Below are 19,813 nucleotides of genomic sequence, written 5' to 3'. Positions count from 1 at the left end.
AATGCTTTGTCAAAATGTTGCTGAGAAGGGAAGAACAATAAAATTGGGTTGGCAAGAGGAGGTGGACTTACACAGGACAAGTGTGGAGTGAGACCAAATAATTTCTGTGGGTATTCGAACAACTGTCTTTTGAAAAAGTGACTGTTTCTTTTTAGAAATATTTTGGGTTTGGAATATATTTTAATGGCATCTGAAAATTTATATTCTGCTAGAAATCCTGGCTTCTACTTTAATTTAATACAATGGCTCTTCCTTTTAGACTGATTTTGCTAGGTTTAGTGGAACTAATGTGGAAACAGACTTTGTAGAGGTACCTTCACAAATGTTTGAGAACTGGGTGTGGGAAGAAGAACCACTGAAGCAAATGTCAAGACATTATAAAGATGAGAGCCATGTTGGAGACACTCTCCTTGAGAAACTTGCTGCCTCTAGACTGGCTAATACAGGTATTTCTCTCCCCTCTTTCCCCACAGCATATGTATGAAAATATATAATTTTAAAAATTGGTGGGAAACACTAAAGGCAATATAACAAGCCTGTCATATTTCCTCTGCGTGTACACTTATCATTGCCTTTCCGGCTTTATTTCTGTGTGTTACCACCATTAATAAAGGCTGTAGTGACAGATACCACTATTTGCAGGAATAGCAGCAGCTCTCATTTTGCCCACAGGACTAAAATACCTTTGCATTCCTCTCCATGTGACTTTTTTACATGCCAGCTTTGCTCATTTAAAATTGGGCATGGTCCAGGAGAACGTCCTGGGTTTTCTGTTACGTTCTTTTCTGGTAGCCCAGGGCAGGCACTGTGCATGTATACAGTATCAGGTTTTCTATATGTATTGTCTACATTTGATTTACACATGACATTTGAAAGACATGAAAGTAGTCTGCATATTTACTGAACATACATAGCATATGCCAGACAGAAGTGTTGTAACCCTGCATTGCTGAAACAGCCTCTTAACTTCTCAATCCAGAAACTTAAGTCCATGTTCTCTACCTTCCCAGCAGATATATTGCCTTCCCTAAACTTAGGTCTCAGTTCTCTTCTCATTCCAAGTCTCGTACCACCTTACATGTATCCAAATAGAGATCATAATCTCATGTCATTATCAATCATCTTGTTCTGTCACCCTCACCCCTCTGTCCCTGTAATCAGGACTCCCCCAATATCATAGTCTTACCCATTTGTGGTACAACTTGTCATTAAGCCACTGCTGCTTATTTCATACCGCTTCCCCATCCTGAACAAGAGGGCCTTGTCCTTCTGGCTTGTACAGGCACTGTAGCTACATAAGCATTTTGTCTGAGTAGAAGTTCATATCTTGTAGCTTCTTCAAAAAAGCCTACAGCAGCTGCAGCAGCAGATGTTGCTGTTGAAGTGTCTTGGGGTAGACATACTTACTGCCATCTGTGCAAGCCCTGAATGAAATGGTATACTGGGATTAAAGATAGCTGAAAACATAATTTTAAATACTTTAAATAAAAGCAAATTTCAGTATCTGCTCTGTTTTGGTTTTGATCTGTGGGGGAAATAACATTTGAAAAGACAAAGCTTCTAGTGACAATTCCTTTATTAAAAATATGCCTCTCAACTTTTTTAACTGAAGCAATTCAGATGGGAATGACACAACTCCCAGTTTTTTTCTGTGGTTAAAATTCCAATAATTTAGGGTGCGTGTTGAGGTGTTTGAATGGAAGGTACTACTACAGCTACTTTGATGCTAGTTAATTAAATGTTTTTACCCAATTAGGCCTTTTAACTCTCCGTCAGATTGTTTTGAGCAAAGTTGACCAGGCACTGCATACAAAACCTTTCGTTGACCCGGCAGATGAATATGCTAAATACTGTATGGACATTCTAGGAATTCCTGCCACCCCAGGTATGTCAGTATGAAGCTTTTATACAGCATGTCCATATGGTTTGGTTAAATGCTCCTTTCTTTCCCCATAAAGCTTGAGATACAAAACCCCCAGAATTGTTGTTTATAAAAGAAACTACTTTATGAAGCTGAAATAATTACTTTGACGCTTGGGGTGATATTAATGATCTCTTCTGAAGGAAAGTTAAGGTCAACAGAAAACTTTTGCTGGTTATATTTTAGAGTGATGAGAATAGTACCCTAGATGTTCTGTCACATCTGTGTTGGATGTGCAACTAGCCTAAAATGGGAAATTGAGTTTCATTTGTAGTTCACAGAATATGGCCAATACTTTGAAACTTCTAACACAAAGCGTCTGTCTCAAAGTAGTTGATATAAATACCATATTAATTTATTCTTGAAGTACTGTATACATCAAAAAAAAACCCTGTATTTGATTTAAATAAATTAATGTTAATCTACTTTCCAAGGAACAAACATGCCAGCAACTTTTGGACATCTGGCAGGTGGTTATGATGGTCAGTACTATGGATACCTGTGGAGTGAAGTGTTTGCCACGGACATTTTTTATAGCTGCTTTAAGCAAGAAGGAATAATGAATCCAAAGGTAGGTGATGAATGCTTTTTGCTGAAGACTTTTATTGCACTTTTTCTCTAAAACCACATTTATTGCAAACATGAGCCGTAGGTATATATCTCAAGTACTTCTGTACCTGGCAAGTTCAGATTAAAAAAAAAAAAAAAAGTATACTAACTTTAGAAAATAATCTTGACATTTCCAAGCGTACTTGGATTATAATACAATTCTTACATAGTCATACATTCAGTATTATATTATGACACTTTTAAGGTATCATGTCACATTTAGTGCCTCCATCTTTAATTTTAGACTGAAGAACCATATTCCTCCATTGCAAGAGCAGATGCGTGCTCTTCTGCTCTGAAAGCTGTATGATAGTGGTGTTCTATTTAGTACTTCATGTGGTACTTTTATGTACTTATTATTTAGAAAACAATTTATTTTGAGCTTTCTCTTTCACAGCACAGTATCACTTGCAAATTTTTTTCTTCTTTTGCTTTTCTCCGAAGTGGCTTTTGAAGTTCAAATCCTTGAAAGGTTCTGGATTTACTGAGGTTTTTTTCCTTGTGTAATTCTCTACCTCCAGCAGAAAAAAAGGATAGTCAGTGATGTGGTTAGTAGTCCTGGCACTTCTGGCAACATTTTCATTTTTCAGAGATTATAGTATTAGACTTGTGAATTGAGATGCTACAGTTCTATCATGGGAAAGACCTTTCAGTTTTCCTGATCCTCCTACCTATCTTCTGGATTCAGCAGCCAGCAGTAGTACTCCCCTTTAGTAAATGTGTACAAGGAGAGAACAGAAAGTGCTTGACTTTCCTGTTCCTCTCCTGCAATTTACCTTCATTCCTCCCTTTCCTTATCACAGCAACCAGAACTTCCAGAACTGTCCATCCCCTCTAGAGGGTGGAGAAAGTAAGATGAGACTTTGATCTGGACAAAGAAGCATCCAAAGGGGAAATTGGGTAGGGGCTAGAAAAACTAAGGCAGTGGTTAGACCAATAAAACCCAAAAGGTTTTATGAAGAAAAGCAGTAAACTAAATAGTTTGAGAGGAGAAGTGACAAAAGGTTTGGAGGTCAAGACTGAGATTTGAAGTGCCTGGGATTTGTGACAGGTATGTGTGAAAATAAGCATCCCTGCTTGTTCAGTGGGAATGTTGTCACTCATAAATAGAGGAGGAGAGAAGAAATGGCAAATTAGATGAGAGAATATAAAGTTACTTTTTAATTAAATGCTGTTCTTATGGATCTTAATGCATTTGGGGAGGGGTCAGTCTTGCTGGGTTTTTTAACTGTTAGCAGTTGGCAGAGATGGATAACATTGTTGGTGTTGGACTTGTGGGATTTCGTGTCAGTTTTCTGTTCTGCCACAAGCATTACCGCTCCAGTGTCATCAAGGACTTTTTTTTTCTGTTAGTTTTACTCCCTACTCTCAGAACTCTTTTTTGAGTGATTGTACAGTCAAAACCCTAAGCTGTAGTTTGCCAGGATTGCTTTGTGATCTTACCTCTCCTAAGGGGTGAAAGTGCCTTTTATTCTGGTTGGTTTTGGGTTGGGGGGGATTTTTATGTCTTTTGTCTGTCTTTGTATGGGAAGCTTTGAGAATAAATTATTCTAGGAGTGAATATTCGCTATGGTTCAGCTAAAAGGCAACTAGTACCTCTTTTAATGTGAAGCCTGCTATCCAAGCTAAGAAGTGAGGAAGAGAAATGATTATTTCTGTGTGTGTTTGTGTGTGTGTGTATCACTCCCTCTCTAGCATATGTTTGCACACACATTTCACTTGAATGCTGATGTAACTTCAGGGGTAACTGGAGATTTTCCTTCCCTCTTCAGAGCAATGTTACCTTCTCAAACTGGTTCTCTTTCAGCTTGTTTTCCTTATTTGCAATCCATGTAAGTGTAATAGAGTTCCACAGGATGGGACAAACTATCTTTTATAAACAACTACTAGACACCAGTATGATTTTTGTACTTACTCATATTTCATTATATCTAGATTTAGACTAGCCTTCAGAACAGCAGGTAAGGAAAATGGTTACGGTGGTATGACTAGGGCTTTTAGAAATTTGGCTTACCTCTTCCTGTTTGAATAAAACCTTTCTTCCTGTTTTGAGCAACAGTTATTGAAACCAGCTTCAGAGACTGTATCTATAAAAATACTTCAGCAGACACTTCACCCTAGCTTAACTGGTCATCACACTCCTCATTTCTTGCACATTATCTGGAATAACCTCTGGTCTCCCTACAACTGAGCAATGTGCTGGCTATGGAGAGACAACAGCAAAAACTCAAAGTCTACTCAAATAACACTTTTAAACTACAAGGAGCAGTATCTACATTTGCTGCTGATGTTCAGGAAACTAAAACATAGTGACATATAAGCAATGCTCCAGTGAATATTTCTTTTTGCATTTTAGGTTTTTTTCAGCTGTAATTCAGACAATGTGATTAGTAATGCAGTTAAGACATGGAAATCTATCAGTTAAAAAGCCTATGCTTGTTTTTGCAGTACAGCTGTCAGGAAGCGGTGTGGTCTTGTAATCTTATAACTTCGACGTGTGTGGGACGTATATATGTGTATATACACTGACTAAAAGGAAGAACATTGTTTTTGTCAATATCAGAAACATCTGGGACATCTGCATGCAAAATGTTATTTTCTTACTGGCGGGCATGTCTCAGAAGCCCAAAATTCTCCATATATGTTCTTTAGAATATGACTTCTTGTTAAGAAAAGTCCTCATTACTTACTGTTGTCTCAGAAACTTGGTTCATTCTTTTTAAAGGAATCATTGCTTCTGAAGTAATAATGTTTCTTCCTGAAAATAAAACCTGAGTTAAGTCTCCGTTAATTTAAAATAATTTAGTAGGGATTAGATGTGTTTATATATATTGTATATGTTACTATGCAATTAATATTTGTATATGTGCCATGTTATTCCTCAGTGCTGTATCTATTTCTGAACTATCATCTCTTTCTTTAAACAGAGATTAAAGAAAGAGAAACCATCAATTAAGAGAGAATAGGTGTTAGGTTCACTTTTCGTGCCAGTGAGTCACAGGGATAATCATCATTGAAGAGTATGTGGATGTTGTCTGTGTGCGTGTTGAACTTTATTGAATGTCTTTGAGACAAGTTCTGATTGTGGCATCCAAAACTGTAAAACCACAAGAAAAAAAAATTCTTTGAGAAGAGGTTAAATTTCTGCCCTCTTGATCTAAATTATCCTTATGGTGTATCCTGATTTTAAATACACAACAAATACAGAGAAGAGGCAGTTTGCAAGATAAGAAATACTGACATTTTGCTTTACCTTTTATCAGGCTGGGATGAAATACAGAAACCTCATTTTGAAACCTGGAGGATCTTTGGATGGGATGGATATGCTACAAAATTTCTTGGAGCGTAAACCAAGTCAGAGAGCTTTCCTTTTAAGTAAGGGATTATGTGTTCAGTAAAATTATGGTTCCTTTGTAATAGCATGTAAGTATGGAATGAGCTGGAAATGTCAGTGTGTTTCACATCTTAACTATGTATCACTCTAGGGAAACTGGGTCACTTTTTGATGATTTTTTTTAAATTGTACAAATAAAAATGTGTTTTTTTAAATTGCATAGAACTACAAAATTCAACACGTCAGGAAAAAGGTGCAGAAGCTGAGGAATTTGGATGGTAATTTTTTTTATTATTTTGAAATAATAATAACAGTATGGGGAGTTGATGCCATGTTTCTCTTTTTAATAGATGGACTTCAATTATCTCTTGTGAACTAATTTTAAAACTGGAGGGGAAAAAAAAAGGACACTACCAGCAATAAAAGAAACAGATTCATTCTTATTCTGTATTTTTCTATTGTATTGATGGTTCACCAGTGTCTTTGATGGAGAAGTGTGTTTCATCATGGTTTGGGTTCAGTCTGCCTTCCTGAAAAATTTCAAGACTGAGAACCTACCCCAGAGAGTTTTGCAGCAGAGATACCTATGTGATACTTTTAGACTTCATTCTGATGCATGTTAAATTCTTGTATCATTTATAAACTTACACAGTACAACTAAAAAAAAACCCTCTACCATTTGAGCTACCATTTTCTTCCCCTCGTTGAGGAGAAACAGCCCAAATCTATGACCTTGGCAGTCCTTCCACCACTTTTTCTCTTTTGTTGATGATCACAAATGAGGTCTTTGTTTTCCAAATTATATCACCACTGGCACTGAAAAGTTATACTTGAGCAATTGTGACGGCTTCAGAAGTATTTTGAGATACGTACAAGGAACAAAGGGAAGATGATGTCCCCAGTGGGAATGGTAAAAGTCAGTCAAATGTTTTCCTATTCCTTTCCAGTGTGGCATGCAGAGGTGCTATAAAAAAAGCTTCATGGATTTAATTTTTTCAGCTGTGGAAGTAATCGAGGAACTACCATGCAGTTTTTCTGCAAGATCAGAAAAAATGAGGCTAACAAGTGAACCACCCAAATAAAACTGCTAATCCAAGTGCACTTTTTTTGTCCTTAGATGTCATGTTACCTTGGTTTTGGTATTACAACATGTACATGAACAAACTTCAATTTTGGTTACCATCTAATATGTTTTAGACATTTGAACCATAGCTCTAAACATAGTTGGCATTTTTATTGGTTTGTTCAACGGCAAAGTAAGAAAATGTGCCCGATCAACTCAAAAGACTTGCTCTTTTTCTAGCAAAAGAAAACTGAAAGCATTCACTTTGGGTCAAATCTGTGTGTTTCGGGTGGGACAAAACCCCGCAATTGTGAATGTTCAGGTGAAACTATTTCTGCGTATTTTTCTTTTAAAGTATTTAAACTGGGGGCAGGGGAGGGGGAGGAGCTTAATTAGTTTCTGAAATGGAAAATTTGACAGGATTTATCTTTGAACCACACTAGTTATGGATGGTAGGAGACACAAATATTTGTAGCCAAAACATATTAACTATGTAGTCTTACCAGACCACATAATTATGTCAATCTAACTCTCATAGTCAGTTACAGCTTTAGATCCCAGTTCTGGTGGGTCATGAAAAGGCAATACATGAAAATCATATCTATGAGAACATCTTCAGTGGTATTCAGAACAGCTTTAAGAAAAGCTGAGGGAACTGATAGATGCAAGATTATCCTAAAATCTTGGATTTTCCCCAGATTAATTTCCCTTACATTCTGACTGGATTTGAAAGTATTTTGCTTTCTTTTTACATATGTTTAAATTCTTGTGATCCTACCATTATCAAAGGCTTTTTCCTTTCACACTGTAATGATAGCTCTGATGAACTAAAATGTCATAAAAAGTATACTAAGTGATACTTTCAATACAAATCTAAGCAATGGAACCTTTATTAAGAATCAAAATGCAGTTTTTATTTTACAGCTGGTAGGCAGATTTCCACATGAGGGAGACCTTTCTCTGTGTAAACCAGGAGTCTCAGAGCAAGGTAGATAATTACAAATGTGGTAATTATAAACAAAAATATGTGCTGATAAAAAGTTATGTGATTATATAAAACTTAGATTTAGGACAGACTGATGCTAATGATAATTTGACTTGTTTATTTTCCTATTCTTCAAAGTGTGTGTGTTATATAATATATAGTGACTAAGATACTGAAGTGCAGGAGAATGTCTGCTGTTACATGTATGTGAAAATATGTACTAGATTGTATAGTTATGTTAGCATCAGCTGGATATCCATGTGTGTAGGGAGGAGAAAAACCCTAAACCACATTGTGACCACAAATGGAAGTGTTATGTTCTCTACCTGTCCCAAAGAATAGGATTTTTTAAATTTATTTTTGTAGAAGCCAGTTCCCTCAGTCTACATTGGGCAATAATTAAGGCAGACCATCTTATGGCTAAAACTGCACTCAACAGAAAAGACTAATGAGTATGTTCTGAAATGTTTCTGAAACATCTTTATATGTCTGCTAATTTTTATACTGACTTAATGGAGCCTTCTGAATCAAATTGGGGTTGGACTAGATGACCTTTAAAGGTTTGTTCCATCCCAAACTATTCTTCTATGAAATCAATGTTCATATTTATTATTGTAAAGACCTGATCTTGCAATGGAAATGATAACCTGGAGAAAGACATCTTTTCTGGTTTTGCACCTCTCCATCACAGAAATGAAACTTTGTATAGGAAACAACTTAGTCTGACACTATTGCAGAGCTGTGACGTAAATTCCCCCAAGAAAATAGGGAACACTTTTGCTTTGGAAACATGAGTTAATTGCCTTGGCACTGCACAGAAACAATCACATACATTCAAACATGTAAGAGGTGGTCGGTATCTGGCAAACCCCAGCTTATTCTAGAGTTGCTAGACTCATGCTTCCACTGAATTAAATTTTAAAGCAGTGAAAGCTTATTTTTAATCAAACCCAACTTGAAGTACCCACTGTAAGTAAGAAAGTAACTTGTAATCTTAGTCCATAACAAACAGCTGTCTTTTCAACTTAGTAACCTATCTTTTTAGAGTTTTATTGTATTTAGGATTATTGTTTTTCTCCTCTGTTAGAAATTAAAATTGGTCTTCACCTGACTTCACAACAAAAGCTTCAAATGAAAGGGAAAGGGTAAAATGGGAGACTCAGGAGAGAGTGGGGGTAACCACTCAGTAAGTGGGTAATAGGTGATGGCTTTCTCATTCTGCTGCTTCACTGCAAAAGATAGAATGGGTTGGCTGTGCAGCTGGGTCACAAGATGACTAGGGGGTAGCCTTAGCAGCCCCTATTGCTAGTTGTCTGACACAGGTCCAGTATATAGGCTGTCTCTGGATTGCTTGCTAGCCATGTGATCAAACCTAAATCACAGAAGCAGTCTGAAGAAAAAGTTTAGACTTTGTTCTCTGAGCTGTTGTGGCTATCAGTTGTTATGCTGACTTAATAAAGAGAGCATTAAGACATAGGGAGTTAATGTTTCTAGGATAGATGGAATATGGACTGTCACTCGAGCGTCTAATACTACTGTAGCTAGTTTTGCTATACAAATAGTTCTCTGCTTTAAGTTACTGTTATTAATATAAAAACATAACGAAAAAACCCCACTTCCTCATTGTAATCAGTAATCAAGGTCAGTCCACTGCTGACCTTGTTTGACAGGCAACTCTGTTAAACCTGTTTTAACAGATAGTCAGGCAGCAACTAATTCTAATGACTGTAGTCATTTTATATGGGAGAAGTAAAACTACTGCAACAAGAAGTAAATCACAAGATCAAGACCTTGTTTTCCTCTCTGAAAAATGAAGCAACTTCCAAATATCTTCTAAGGTAATGGGGGGTAGTTGACTTAAATGGAGGGGTTTTCCAGAAGTGTGGAGCTGGTTGCATAGCAAGTGGTTACTGACAGGGATTAAAGGCTAGACATCAGGAGGTTATGTGGTGGCACAAATCAAGGGAAAAGGAAGGAAAGTAGCAGGGTGAAGGATGAAGTTGGAGACGGGTGTTTTGACAATAGTCATAAAAGGGTTGGAGTGGATGTCAGAAGCAGATAGGAGGGAAAACTATCTTAATGCATACTGATTTATGAAATGCTACTGAATACTTTTCATTTTTTTGTGAATCAGAAACGACACATGCTTGTCTATAAATAGATTTCTTATCTTTTTATTTGCATGCCAAAGAACATGAGATTATGTATCAGCTTGTTGTTTGAATACTTGGGCTTTTTCCTGACATCTGGAGATCACATTTTGTTTCACCACTATTTTCTTGATGGAATATATTTCATCATAATATTTTATAATATTATAATAATAAAAATAATAACAAAAATTTTTCATCATCATAATGATGAAAAAATATTTTCCCATGTTGGAAGTAAAGAAGTGTGATGTTATGGGGGAAGTTCAGTTTGTGGGGCCTATGCTGCAAATCTTGCATAGCTAATCATTATTAGCCTTTGTAAAATGTATAGAAGATACAAAAGAAATGGTACCAAACAAAGATCAATCTATTTTAGACTTAATTATGATAAAGACAAATTAAATTAATTGGGAGTTAGTGGTTGCCTAGAAACCAAAATCATGACCTAATTTTGTTCAGTATTGATTAACAGAGGATAGACTCAACCAATTCTTGCTTGCACTATACTGATGAATTAAAAATGCTGAAGGTATCAGTGCTAAAAGAACTAATGGATAAACTTATTGGAGGAAAAATTGTGAATGAGAAGTGGTATGTTTTTAAAATTCACTTGGCCAAAATCGCACAATTTCAGAAGTTAAAAATTTTTGAGAACAATTAAGACTGAGAGCCCATGTGTTCACCAATAAAAGCAGTAAGTAAAAATAAACAAAATAGAAGGGGGGGGGGTCTGGAGTAGGAGAACATTATAAAATGAGTAATTTCAAGTGTTAAAAATTATAAAGAAAGGTGAGACTGTCAAGAAGTAAAAAAAGGATGAAAGCATTATAGCTAATAAGATTTCTAACTAGATGTACTAAGAACGAATAAGTTAAATTTGTGCTACAGACCCTTGAGTAGATGGAAATGCTAATACTGCAAATTAGAAAACAGACAATTTTTGATAACTGTTTCTCTTCTGCATTTAGAAAGAAGCAATGTGATGTAATCATATCATATGAGAACAGTGGGGTGCTTTCCAGTCCATTAAGGAAGGAAGATGTTAAGCAATACCTAGAAAGAATAAACACTTTTACATAAGTAGGATTGAATGACTTGCAGTCTACAAATCTACAAGAATTAGTGGTGGGGGATTTTTTTCCAGTGCTGTTAATCTTGAGATACCAGGCATATGCCATTTTAATAGAACAGTGCTAATGAGTTTTAATGTTCAAAAAGAGCAAACAGGTGACTATTGGTCACATAGCTTAAAGTCCATCTTTAGCAAAACAGTGGGAAAGAATAAATATGGTTCTGTTCCCGATGAATTAAACAATGAGTGTAATTCATATATTTTGGGGGGATTTTTGTGAATTTGCAAGTGATTTTATGAAAAACAAGTTTTGTCAGACAAGCCTAATATTCATGGTCATTACAAGCCTGATGAAGGTGATTGTAGAGAGGTTTATGTAAGGCATATTTGATCTACTGCTCTATATTTTCATTTGAAATAACACTATATGGTATCAATATTGAATATGTAAAATGGATAAAGAATAGCTGACTGTTCTCAGAGGGTACTTATTGGTGTAGAATTACCATTGAACAGGGTACGGTGATGTGTTTCAGGGATCAGTAAAGGCCAGTAAATAAAATCATTGGTGATAGAATTTGTAAGCAAGTGAGCAAAAAAAGCAGTCACACAGAATTCTTTGGATTGTTTGAAAGCTTTGGGCATTCAGCCTAAAAATTTCTGCAGCATGGGCAAAGTAAGATGTAACATGCCTGTAGTAACTAAAAATGTAGGTTAAAACTACAGTTTGGTGGACTGTATTCTAGAAAGTACTGACTTCTGAAAGTATCTAGAGGCTGGTTACAGTAGTCAGTCCAATCTGAATTCTTTGAGACTATAGCAAAAATGATTCAGCAATCTCATGATGGATGAGTGCAAGAATATTGCATAAGAACAGGTTATTGATGCTATTTCCATATACCGTAGCAGTACAATGGGCACAGCAACTGCATATAATTTTAGTGTCCTGACTTTTAGCTGGGGCTAGTAGGGCTTATTCCAAACACAGGTGATTATGTATGTAGAATAGAGTTAAGCTGTGGAATTCCTTGCCGAGGATATTGTAGAGGTGATAGGTTTACCTGGGTTCAAAATAAGACTCAACGAGTTCCCGTCTTAGAAGAGAAGCCAGTGGAGGGTATTTAAATACATAAAATGCTTTTCATCCTCAGGAAGTCCCTGCAAAGTAGAGGGTGGAGATCAGAATTATATTGAAGGAAATATTGTACATGTCAGCCCTATAGGTACTTCTTTTAGGCATCTGCTTTTCGCCACTGCTAGAAATGGGACACTGTAACAGATCAACTTGCTGTTTGATCCAGTATGGAAACTGGAGAAAGAGCAGAAGAGAGCTGCCACAGACCTTACCTGAGGAGCTGGAGAACTTTCAAAGGAAGACTTCTAAAAGCTTTATCTTTTCAACTTAGCAATAAAAGAAAAAGATTCTATGATGATTTAATATAGTCTCTAGGTGTTGCCATTACATATTAAAGGCTCTTTAGTAGGAGAATGTGAGCTGGAGGCTGAGGCCAGTCAATTCAAAGAGAAAATAACAGCATTTTTAACAGTGAAGGAGACTAACTATTGGACTAAAGTGCTCAGAAAATTGGTAGTCCGTTCTTAATGTCTTCAAATCAAGATAAGTGAAAGCTCTTCTAGGAGATATGCTTTCACCAAACACAATGTATTAGACTTCATTCGGAGTAACTGAGTGAAATGGAATGCCTGATGTTGTACAAATCAGATTAATTTAATGAGCCTTTCTCCCTTTAAAACTCTACCATTCCATAAATCTAATTTTAGCAAAAATGTTTGTAGAATGTTTATGCAGGGCAGAGGTGTAAAACTACCCAATGTAATTCACTACCAAGGACGACTTGCCTTCTAAAGCACTAATGGAAAATAAAAGGAAATGGAGAAAGTACTAGTAAATTAAGCAGACATTTTAACCTGAAATATTTACTTTAACTGCTTAATTGTGAGATGTACAAGCTTTCATAAGAATACAGCAGGCAAATATTTTTCCACGTGACAGAGGATAAACTTATCTTTCGACTTCTGGTTGAAGGCGGCAGTATTTTTCTATGTTGAAAGTAGAAATTGAGTAGTATTCCCAAGTTATTGTTACAAATAGGGTTTTAAACTAGCCAAGTTAGTTGCTTTTTCTTCGTTGACTTGTCCTCTTTGGACATCCATGTTTCAGTTAGGCTTTAACAGATGACTTCTTTTTGCAGAGCCTAATACTTTTGGACTGGATTCACTGTCAGGCCAAAAATTTACACTGTCCTGTTCCCTCTGCCTTGCCTCTTCATGAAAGTGTTGCTCTCTGCAGGAGTTTAGTCAACCCGTTAGCTGGGCTGTGTGCTTTAAACTTGGGAGAAGCACTTGGCAAAGAACTGAGCAGTTTGTATTTCTCCTTATTCTTTTATTAAACTTTATTTGGTAAGAACTGGTTGTAGCTCAACATCCAAAATAAGTTACAATCAAAAATTTGGCAAAAGATCAGAAAACTAGTCAGATTTATACACCCATATAATGTATAAAATGTTGATATTGTCAAAAATGGTAGGTTTTTACAAAGACAAATGGGTTTGATGCTCTAAATGTGGAAGAGTTTTGGCCCAAAACATCAATGAGAGATGTCTCAAAGCACATGTATGTGGCACATTGTGCTTGGAGAGGATGCACTGACATGAACACACTTTAGTCACCCTGATAATATTTTAAAAGTGTATTTTTATATTTTAAGCCTAGTCAAGAAGTACGAGATTTTTATCCCATCAAAAATTCAGAATTAAGACCCATAGAGATTACAGGTTTTAAATCATCTATCTGTGAAATATTAATGGATATAGTGCAATTAAACTTAATGGCACTGATAGCAATTACCCCTTAGAATGAAATTTGATTTTTATACAAGTAAGATCACATTCTTGACAGGAAAGGAAAATCATCAGAAGCTGAAAGGTGTAAATACGTTGTCTGTATACATATTCACATTATTAACGTGCATATGCACAAGTATACTAATGCCTTATCTATTACTACAGGGATATGCTCATTCTATCTGTTGCTACAGGGACATGGATTAAGCCTTAAGGTGGCTGGCTTTCATCTCTATCATTCCCTAGGGATGACGGGTTTGCTTGAGTTCTCAGGGAAATTGCTTAAATCACAAATTTGTTTTATTTTAGCACTCCTGTCATACCATCTGCTATCCAGTGTGGTAAGTTCTCTGTAGAGCTGTACCTAGGAACCTGTCTGCCATGAAGACAAAAAGACAAGAGGTCTTCCCAAATGACCTGTTCAGCCTGGATAGAAAGATAACATGGTGTCTGGGTTGGAATGCAGTGGGTCAGGTTTTTTAGGAGAAAACTTAAGGGGGGTGGTAGTCTTCCTTAAGTAAAATGTAAATTTGTTGTACAAAGGTAAGCTTGCTGTGGTGAAGGAATGACATGTTACTGAAATGGTTATTCTCCTAGAGGAGTGTGAAAACAAAATTCAGAACCCCTTATGCGATAGAATCTGTGAAGAAAAAAAAAAACAACAAGCAAAACCCACCTTCAAGCAATCTTTACAGAAGACTAATGGTGATCATTGAGAAAACAGAGAACTGGGTAGTGAATTCCAAGGCATGATCTAGGATCACAGGGAAAGAGGCCTTCATTACAGGGAAGGATTTATCTGCATGCCAGAGAAAAATGTAGTCAGTTTAAATCACATAACTGTGTCTCATGGAGTTTCTCCTGGACAGAAGCAGATACACTATAAGCCATCCATAGCAAAAAAGTTAGTCTTAAGTGGAAAATCCTACCTAGGTTCTGTAAAGGCACATCTAAAGCCTCAGACAGGCTCTGGGCATTGTAAATTCTCAAATAATAACAACTGCCCAGGCTGGAATGGCAAGAGTTACATTTGCTGTGTCACATATTATCTTCTTAATCACCTTGAAATTAGAAGACGACTTACAAGGATCCAAGAGACATTGTTTCTGCAGCAGAAGGCGTGCCATTTCTTGTCCCTGTCCAAAGATGATAGAGTAGCATCTTGAAAAGGCAACAAAGTAGATTTATGTTTTCAAATTTTTTTTTTTTGCTTTGGACAGTCCACACCCAAAGCAGAGACTAAGACTGACTATCTCAGAACAAAAAGAGGAAGAAAGACAGTTTTAGACCCTCTTTAAGTGCTTTCTGGGCTGGAAAAGCCTTGGAGAGTAGAAATCCTACTTGCCTGGTACACATACTTGATTAATATGGGCTCAGTACTGCAACTTCGTATACTGTTTGGGAAGCTGCGCAGGTGTGACTTTTTAGTCCACTGTAGAATGATTGGCCAAATAAATCCCTAATATGTCTATTCTAGTAGCATTTGTTTAGTTATCAACAAAGTTCCTAATATACTAAAAATGGATATTGAAACTTCTATAATGTTATTATTGGCCAACATTCATACCAAAAAATCAGAGACAAAACCCTCTAATACCCAGTTTGGAGTGTTAGAAAGCAGAAATGCTTCATTTTCAGCGCTGGGTGCACCGGGGATAAGTTCCACCCAATGTGCATACAGACTTTGATCTCTGTTTATCTTCGTATGGCCGTTCTATACATATTAATGACATTTCTGAGAAAGTATTATCGTATTCATTACAGTTCCATGAACTATTTATCATATCTACACTCTTACTACACATATATGACCTAATGGGTCGGGGGTCCTCTGGTGGTCGTTTGGGACGTCTTCATCCTTTCATCATCTCTTTTGTCATCTTCCTCTTCTTGTCCTTTTCATGACTTTCTCCAGGCCCTGTTTCAGCACTCTTGGCTCATGTCTTGGTTTTGGACCTGTTCTTACCTACTCAGTAGCTGAACTATACAATGCAGAGTTGTGCTAGCAGCTAAACTACATAATACAGCATTATATACATAATATATAATACAGCTCGGTCATGTCATGGACACGTGGTTGCAACATTTACAGTTAAGCACACTGGTAAAATTCCTCTGGTATCAGTATCTGTAGCAAAAATGATGCTTCTTTAGATTAGTTCATCATGATAAAGAAGATATTTCAGTTGCTGATATAATTTTCCTGTTGTTTAATTATGTCAGCATTCATTAAAATGGAAAGTTGCACCAATGCTGTAAAGATATTGCTGACCATTAAAAAGAAGGCAGTTTTGTTTTGCTTAGCATTATGATAAGAACGTAGAATTTATCATGAAAATAAAGGATAATAAATATAGGCAGTAGCAGAATTGGAATTTTCAGAAGCAAAATTGTAGATGTAAGAGAATAAATCTCTCATTTCTAGCATTGAGTGTCATTTTTATCTCAAAGCTTAGCATCTAACATGACAATACCTAATTCTGAGGCATTACACATTTTATATTGGCTTTTTCTCTTCTGATTTATGCTAGTTATCCTCAAAGGAGAAATTTTGGTTGAGGATTGTTCAGTTTATTACATAAAACAATGATTTTTGTTTGTAAAATATTGCTGTATGTCATACAACTAAAAATCAACAAGATGTCTAAGAAAAGGACTGAGACTTAATTTTCTTTTATAGACTGAATTAAAAATAATTGCCTTAGTTTAAAAGAAAGTACAAGAGAGTATCATTTTGTTCTCATTGCTTAATGCGATTTGGCAGTCACTCGGTTTTATCAATAATTTGATAATACCATGAGTTCAGGCCAGTGAATTCTGAAAGGGTTCTGCTAGTGTTTGAAAACTTTCTGTATGTGACATGTAAACTGATACCTCAGTGTAAGCAACGGCACACCTTTAAATTATATATGACTCTTTTGATATGTCTCTAATACATTTAAAAGAGCCTTCAGAACAGAGAGTACTTTAAAGTAACATTTCTCTACTCACTTTTCTTTTAATCAGATTGTCATTAGAGAACCTGAATGTTCTTAAATTGCAAATACAGGTTGAGCATGAAGGTTACAAGTTCCCCTCATGTCTTTTTTAAGTACTGGCTATACCTTGTCTTCTGGTAGCAGTTATGCCTCTGTGACACCTCTTTACCTGTGTTGCAGCTACTTCCACCTTGAAACGTTTTATGTTCGTAAGTACTTTGTTCATTCTGCTAGCAGAAAAAGAGGGAGTGAATCTAAATAACCACTTGACTTTTCCCCAGGCATAAAGGATAACTCCTGTATGTGTAACCTTTATGTATTAACAACATTTTATGGCTACTGTTTTACATGTTAAAATACACAGCCCAAGGTTAGCTAAGTGAAGTAGATTTTCGGATAATGAGGAACTGTTGAGCCCAATGGGAGCCATTGTTAAGGGAGCTGAAAAATCATACTATGCTAAGTTGCTGTCGTCTAAAAATGTTTATCCTCTTACCGATCATTTTTTGCCTAAGCATTTTACAGAATGAATAACAAGGGTAGGAATATCCTTCTCAACATGTAAAGAAGTGAGAGCTAGAGAAGGTGAGTATTTTGGCAACTGTCAAATAATGAGTCTGTCAGATTTGAAAATGTAAGCAACGATGCCTGTCTGCTTATGCTGTACATGTTGGGGATGATAACGTCTCCATGTTCTTTACAAGCCTGTATTCAAGTGCTGTAAACACCTTAATTGCGGATGGGGGGTGGGGCACGGGGGGAAGAGGAATAATGTTCAGCCAAAAAAGTAGAAGTTATTTGGTATGGCTGCAGGAGATGTGAGTATTATTAGGGAGAGATCAGTAACATGATGAAAAAATTTCCCTGCACTGGAAGAGCTATTTAGCTGTCTTTTCACCAGAACGCGTAATCTATGATATACACAAAAATATAAAATTAAGGGTCAGTATTTAATATCTATTTATAAAAATAAGCATGTGAAGTACTGGAGTAATTTTCAAATAGGGGAAGTGGCAATATTTCAGATTCTTTTATGCTGACTAGTACAATTTCAGTGACCAAAATGCCCGAAAGGAATTGCTATAAAAAGAATTATTTACTTTGCATGCTCTCTGCCTGATTCAACACGCAGACCAACATGTGTTCAAGTTCACCCTGACTCTGAGAGCACTTGAGCAAATGCTCTGCTGATTAAAGAGCCTTACATTCTAAGCCTTGTAATTCGTTGCTTTTGGCACTGAATTTTTTTGTAACAAAGAAGCTGATGAGCTCGGATGAAGAGGGTTGGGGCCCTTTATGCTGAGCATTACAGACACTAATGCTATTAGTTTCACAGATCTTAGGTGCTGTTGTGGTTGCTGATGAGGGACGAGATCATCAGTTTCAGCAGGTGGGGAAAAATGTCCCTGACATGGAGAGGAATATTGTTTCAAATACATTTCAAAAGGACACAATTGTTAAGTTACACTACAAAACACAGGACACAAAGTACATTTTGGTTTTAATTATATATGTACAATCCACTGAGAACATAAAGGGAATAGTGAGATACTATCTAGATAACCTTTTCTACAACACTGATTTATGTGCAGCAACTTACTGTTGTTGCTCACAAACTACAGTTCATGTCTTAGATCTAAGATCTTGCAGAATTGTTCAGTCAGTCGCCTTGCAGATTGTTCCTCCTGCGTTAGCATCAGGGTGCTCCCTCCCACCTCCTTATCTGCTGCCCAGAAATCAGTCAGTGGGGGCACACGGGGGACAAGCTGCACTTTTCTGTTCTGCCAGTTTACCTTGCTGTAGCCTGCGCTGCTTAGCAGCTGTTGTTACAGTCTGCCCAACTTCAGCCCTGTGTTTGTGGCCTGGAGGGAACTTTTGTGGGATAAAATGGCTCATTTGCAGCTGGGCCTGTGCACCGTTCAAGGATTTCAGGGGATTTCAGAGATTTTTAGGTATATAACTGCATCAAGTTTTTACTGAACTGCATATTCTTAGAGGTATATAACTTGGGTAAATGTAGGTGTATCTTCATGAGAATAGCAAAACCAAAATTTTCAAAAATGTTTCTCTGCCAGATTTCAAATCTTAAAGCATGGGTACCGGATGTTCTTAATTATTGAAAAAAAGTATGTATAGTACCTTGCTTTGATTCGGAAACACATAAAATAATTCAGCACCAAAATTTTCTGCACCAAAAGCAGCCTAGGAAGTATATTCATCATGGAGAGTTTCAGCTCAAACAGTTATAATTTGGCAAATTTAAAAAGTTACTATAATAGGAAGTGTTGGACAACCTAAATTGCAGGCAGGTCTACAAGCCCAAAGTATAATTTACCACATATAGAAAGTAACTTGTAAGTGTAAAATGATAATTTATAAAAGTAGGTGGAGAAAGATTTTCTTGGTATGGTTTGTCAGAGTTGGTGCTGGTTAAAATGTGTTAATATTTTTACTGTTGACATATATTTTTAAATAGATTTCTGGATTTCAATAGCACATTTTTTCCCCCCTAACATTTATTTAATCAGATGCTTTTGTATCATTTAGACTTTGGTTAGTGGTAGAACTTGTTGAAAAATTCCCTAAGACTTTTCACTGAGACATCAGTGGAGAAAATTACTAATTTTTTAATTGAGATGCTTACAGAAATAGTCCTTTTCACAAAAAGCAGAGTTTGTATAGAATGGTCAGGTTTAGAGTTAAGTTTTATTCTATACATGCATAAAATATGTTTTTAGGGGGCTGTTGTACAGAAATAAATCTTTAGCAGGGATTCACTGATGCAAGACTGCTAAAAGTCAGTGGAGCTGTTAAATGAGCTGTCTGTCAGCTTC

The 19,813-nt window shown here is 36.4% G+C and overlaps 1 protein-coding gene across 3 annotated transcripts in view; it reads left to right on the top strand.

Annotated features, from left to right (window-relative positions):
- The window catches only part of NLN (neurolysin), a 35,433-nt gene extending 29,126 nt beyond the window's left edge, over nucleotides 1-6,307 (top strand). For all 3 annotated transcript variants that reach the window (XM_056324379.1, XM_056324380.1, XM_056324381.1), the window contains 4 exons: nucleotides 260-446; nucleotides 1,757-1,885; nucleotides 2,356-2,492; nucleotides 5,794-6,307. In XM_056324379.1, coding sequence (XP_056180354.1) covers nucleotides 260-446; nucleotides 1,757-1,885; nucleotides 2,356-2,492; nucleotides 5,794-5,928 — 588 coding nt within the window. In that variant the 3' untranslated portion in view covers nucleotides 5,929-6,307. The remainder of the gene's footprint in view (nucleotides 1-259; nucleotides 447-1,756; nucleotides 1,886-2,355; nucleotides 2,493-5,793) is intronic.
- Nucleotides 6,308-19,813: the final 13,506 nt, after the last annotated feature.

This window comes from Falco biarmicus, chromosome Z (genome assembly GCF_023638135.1).
Source record: "Falco biarmicus isolate bFalBia1 chromosome Z, bFalBia1.pri, whole genome shotgun sequence".
Lineage (NCBI taxonomy): Eukaryota > Metazoa > Chordata > Aves > Falconiformes > Falconidae > Falco > Falco biarmicus.
The sequence above is the reverse complement of the archived record's forward strand: the minus strand, read 5'-3'. Positions and strand labels throughout refer to the sequence as shown.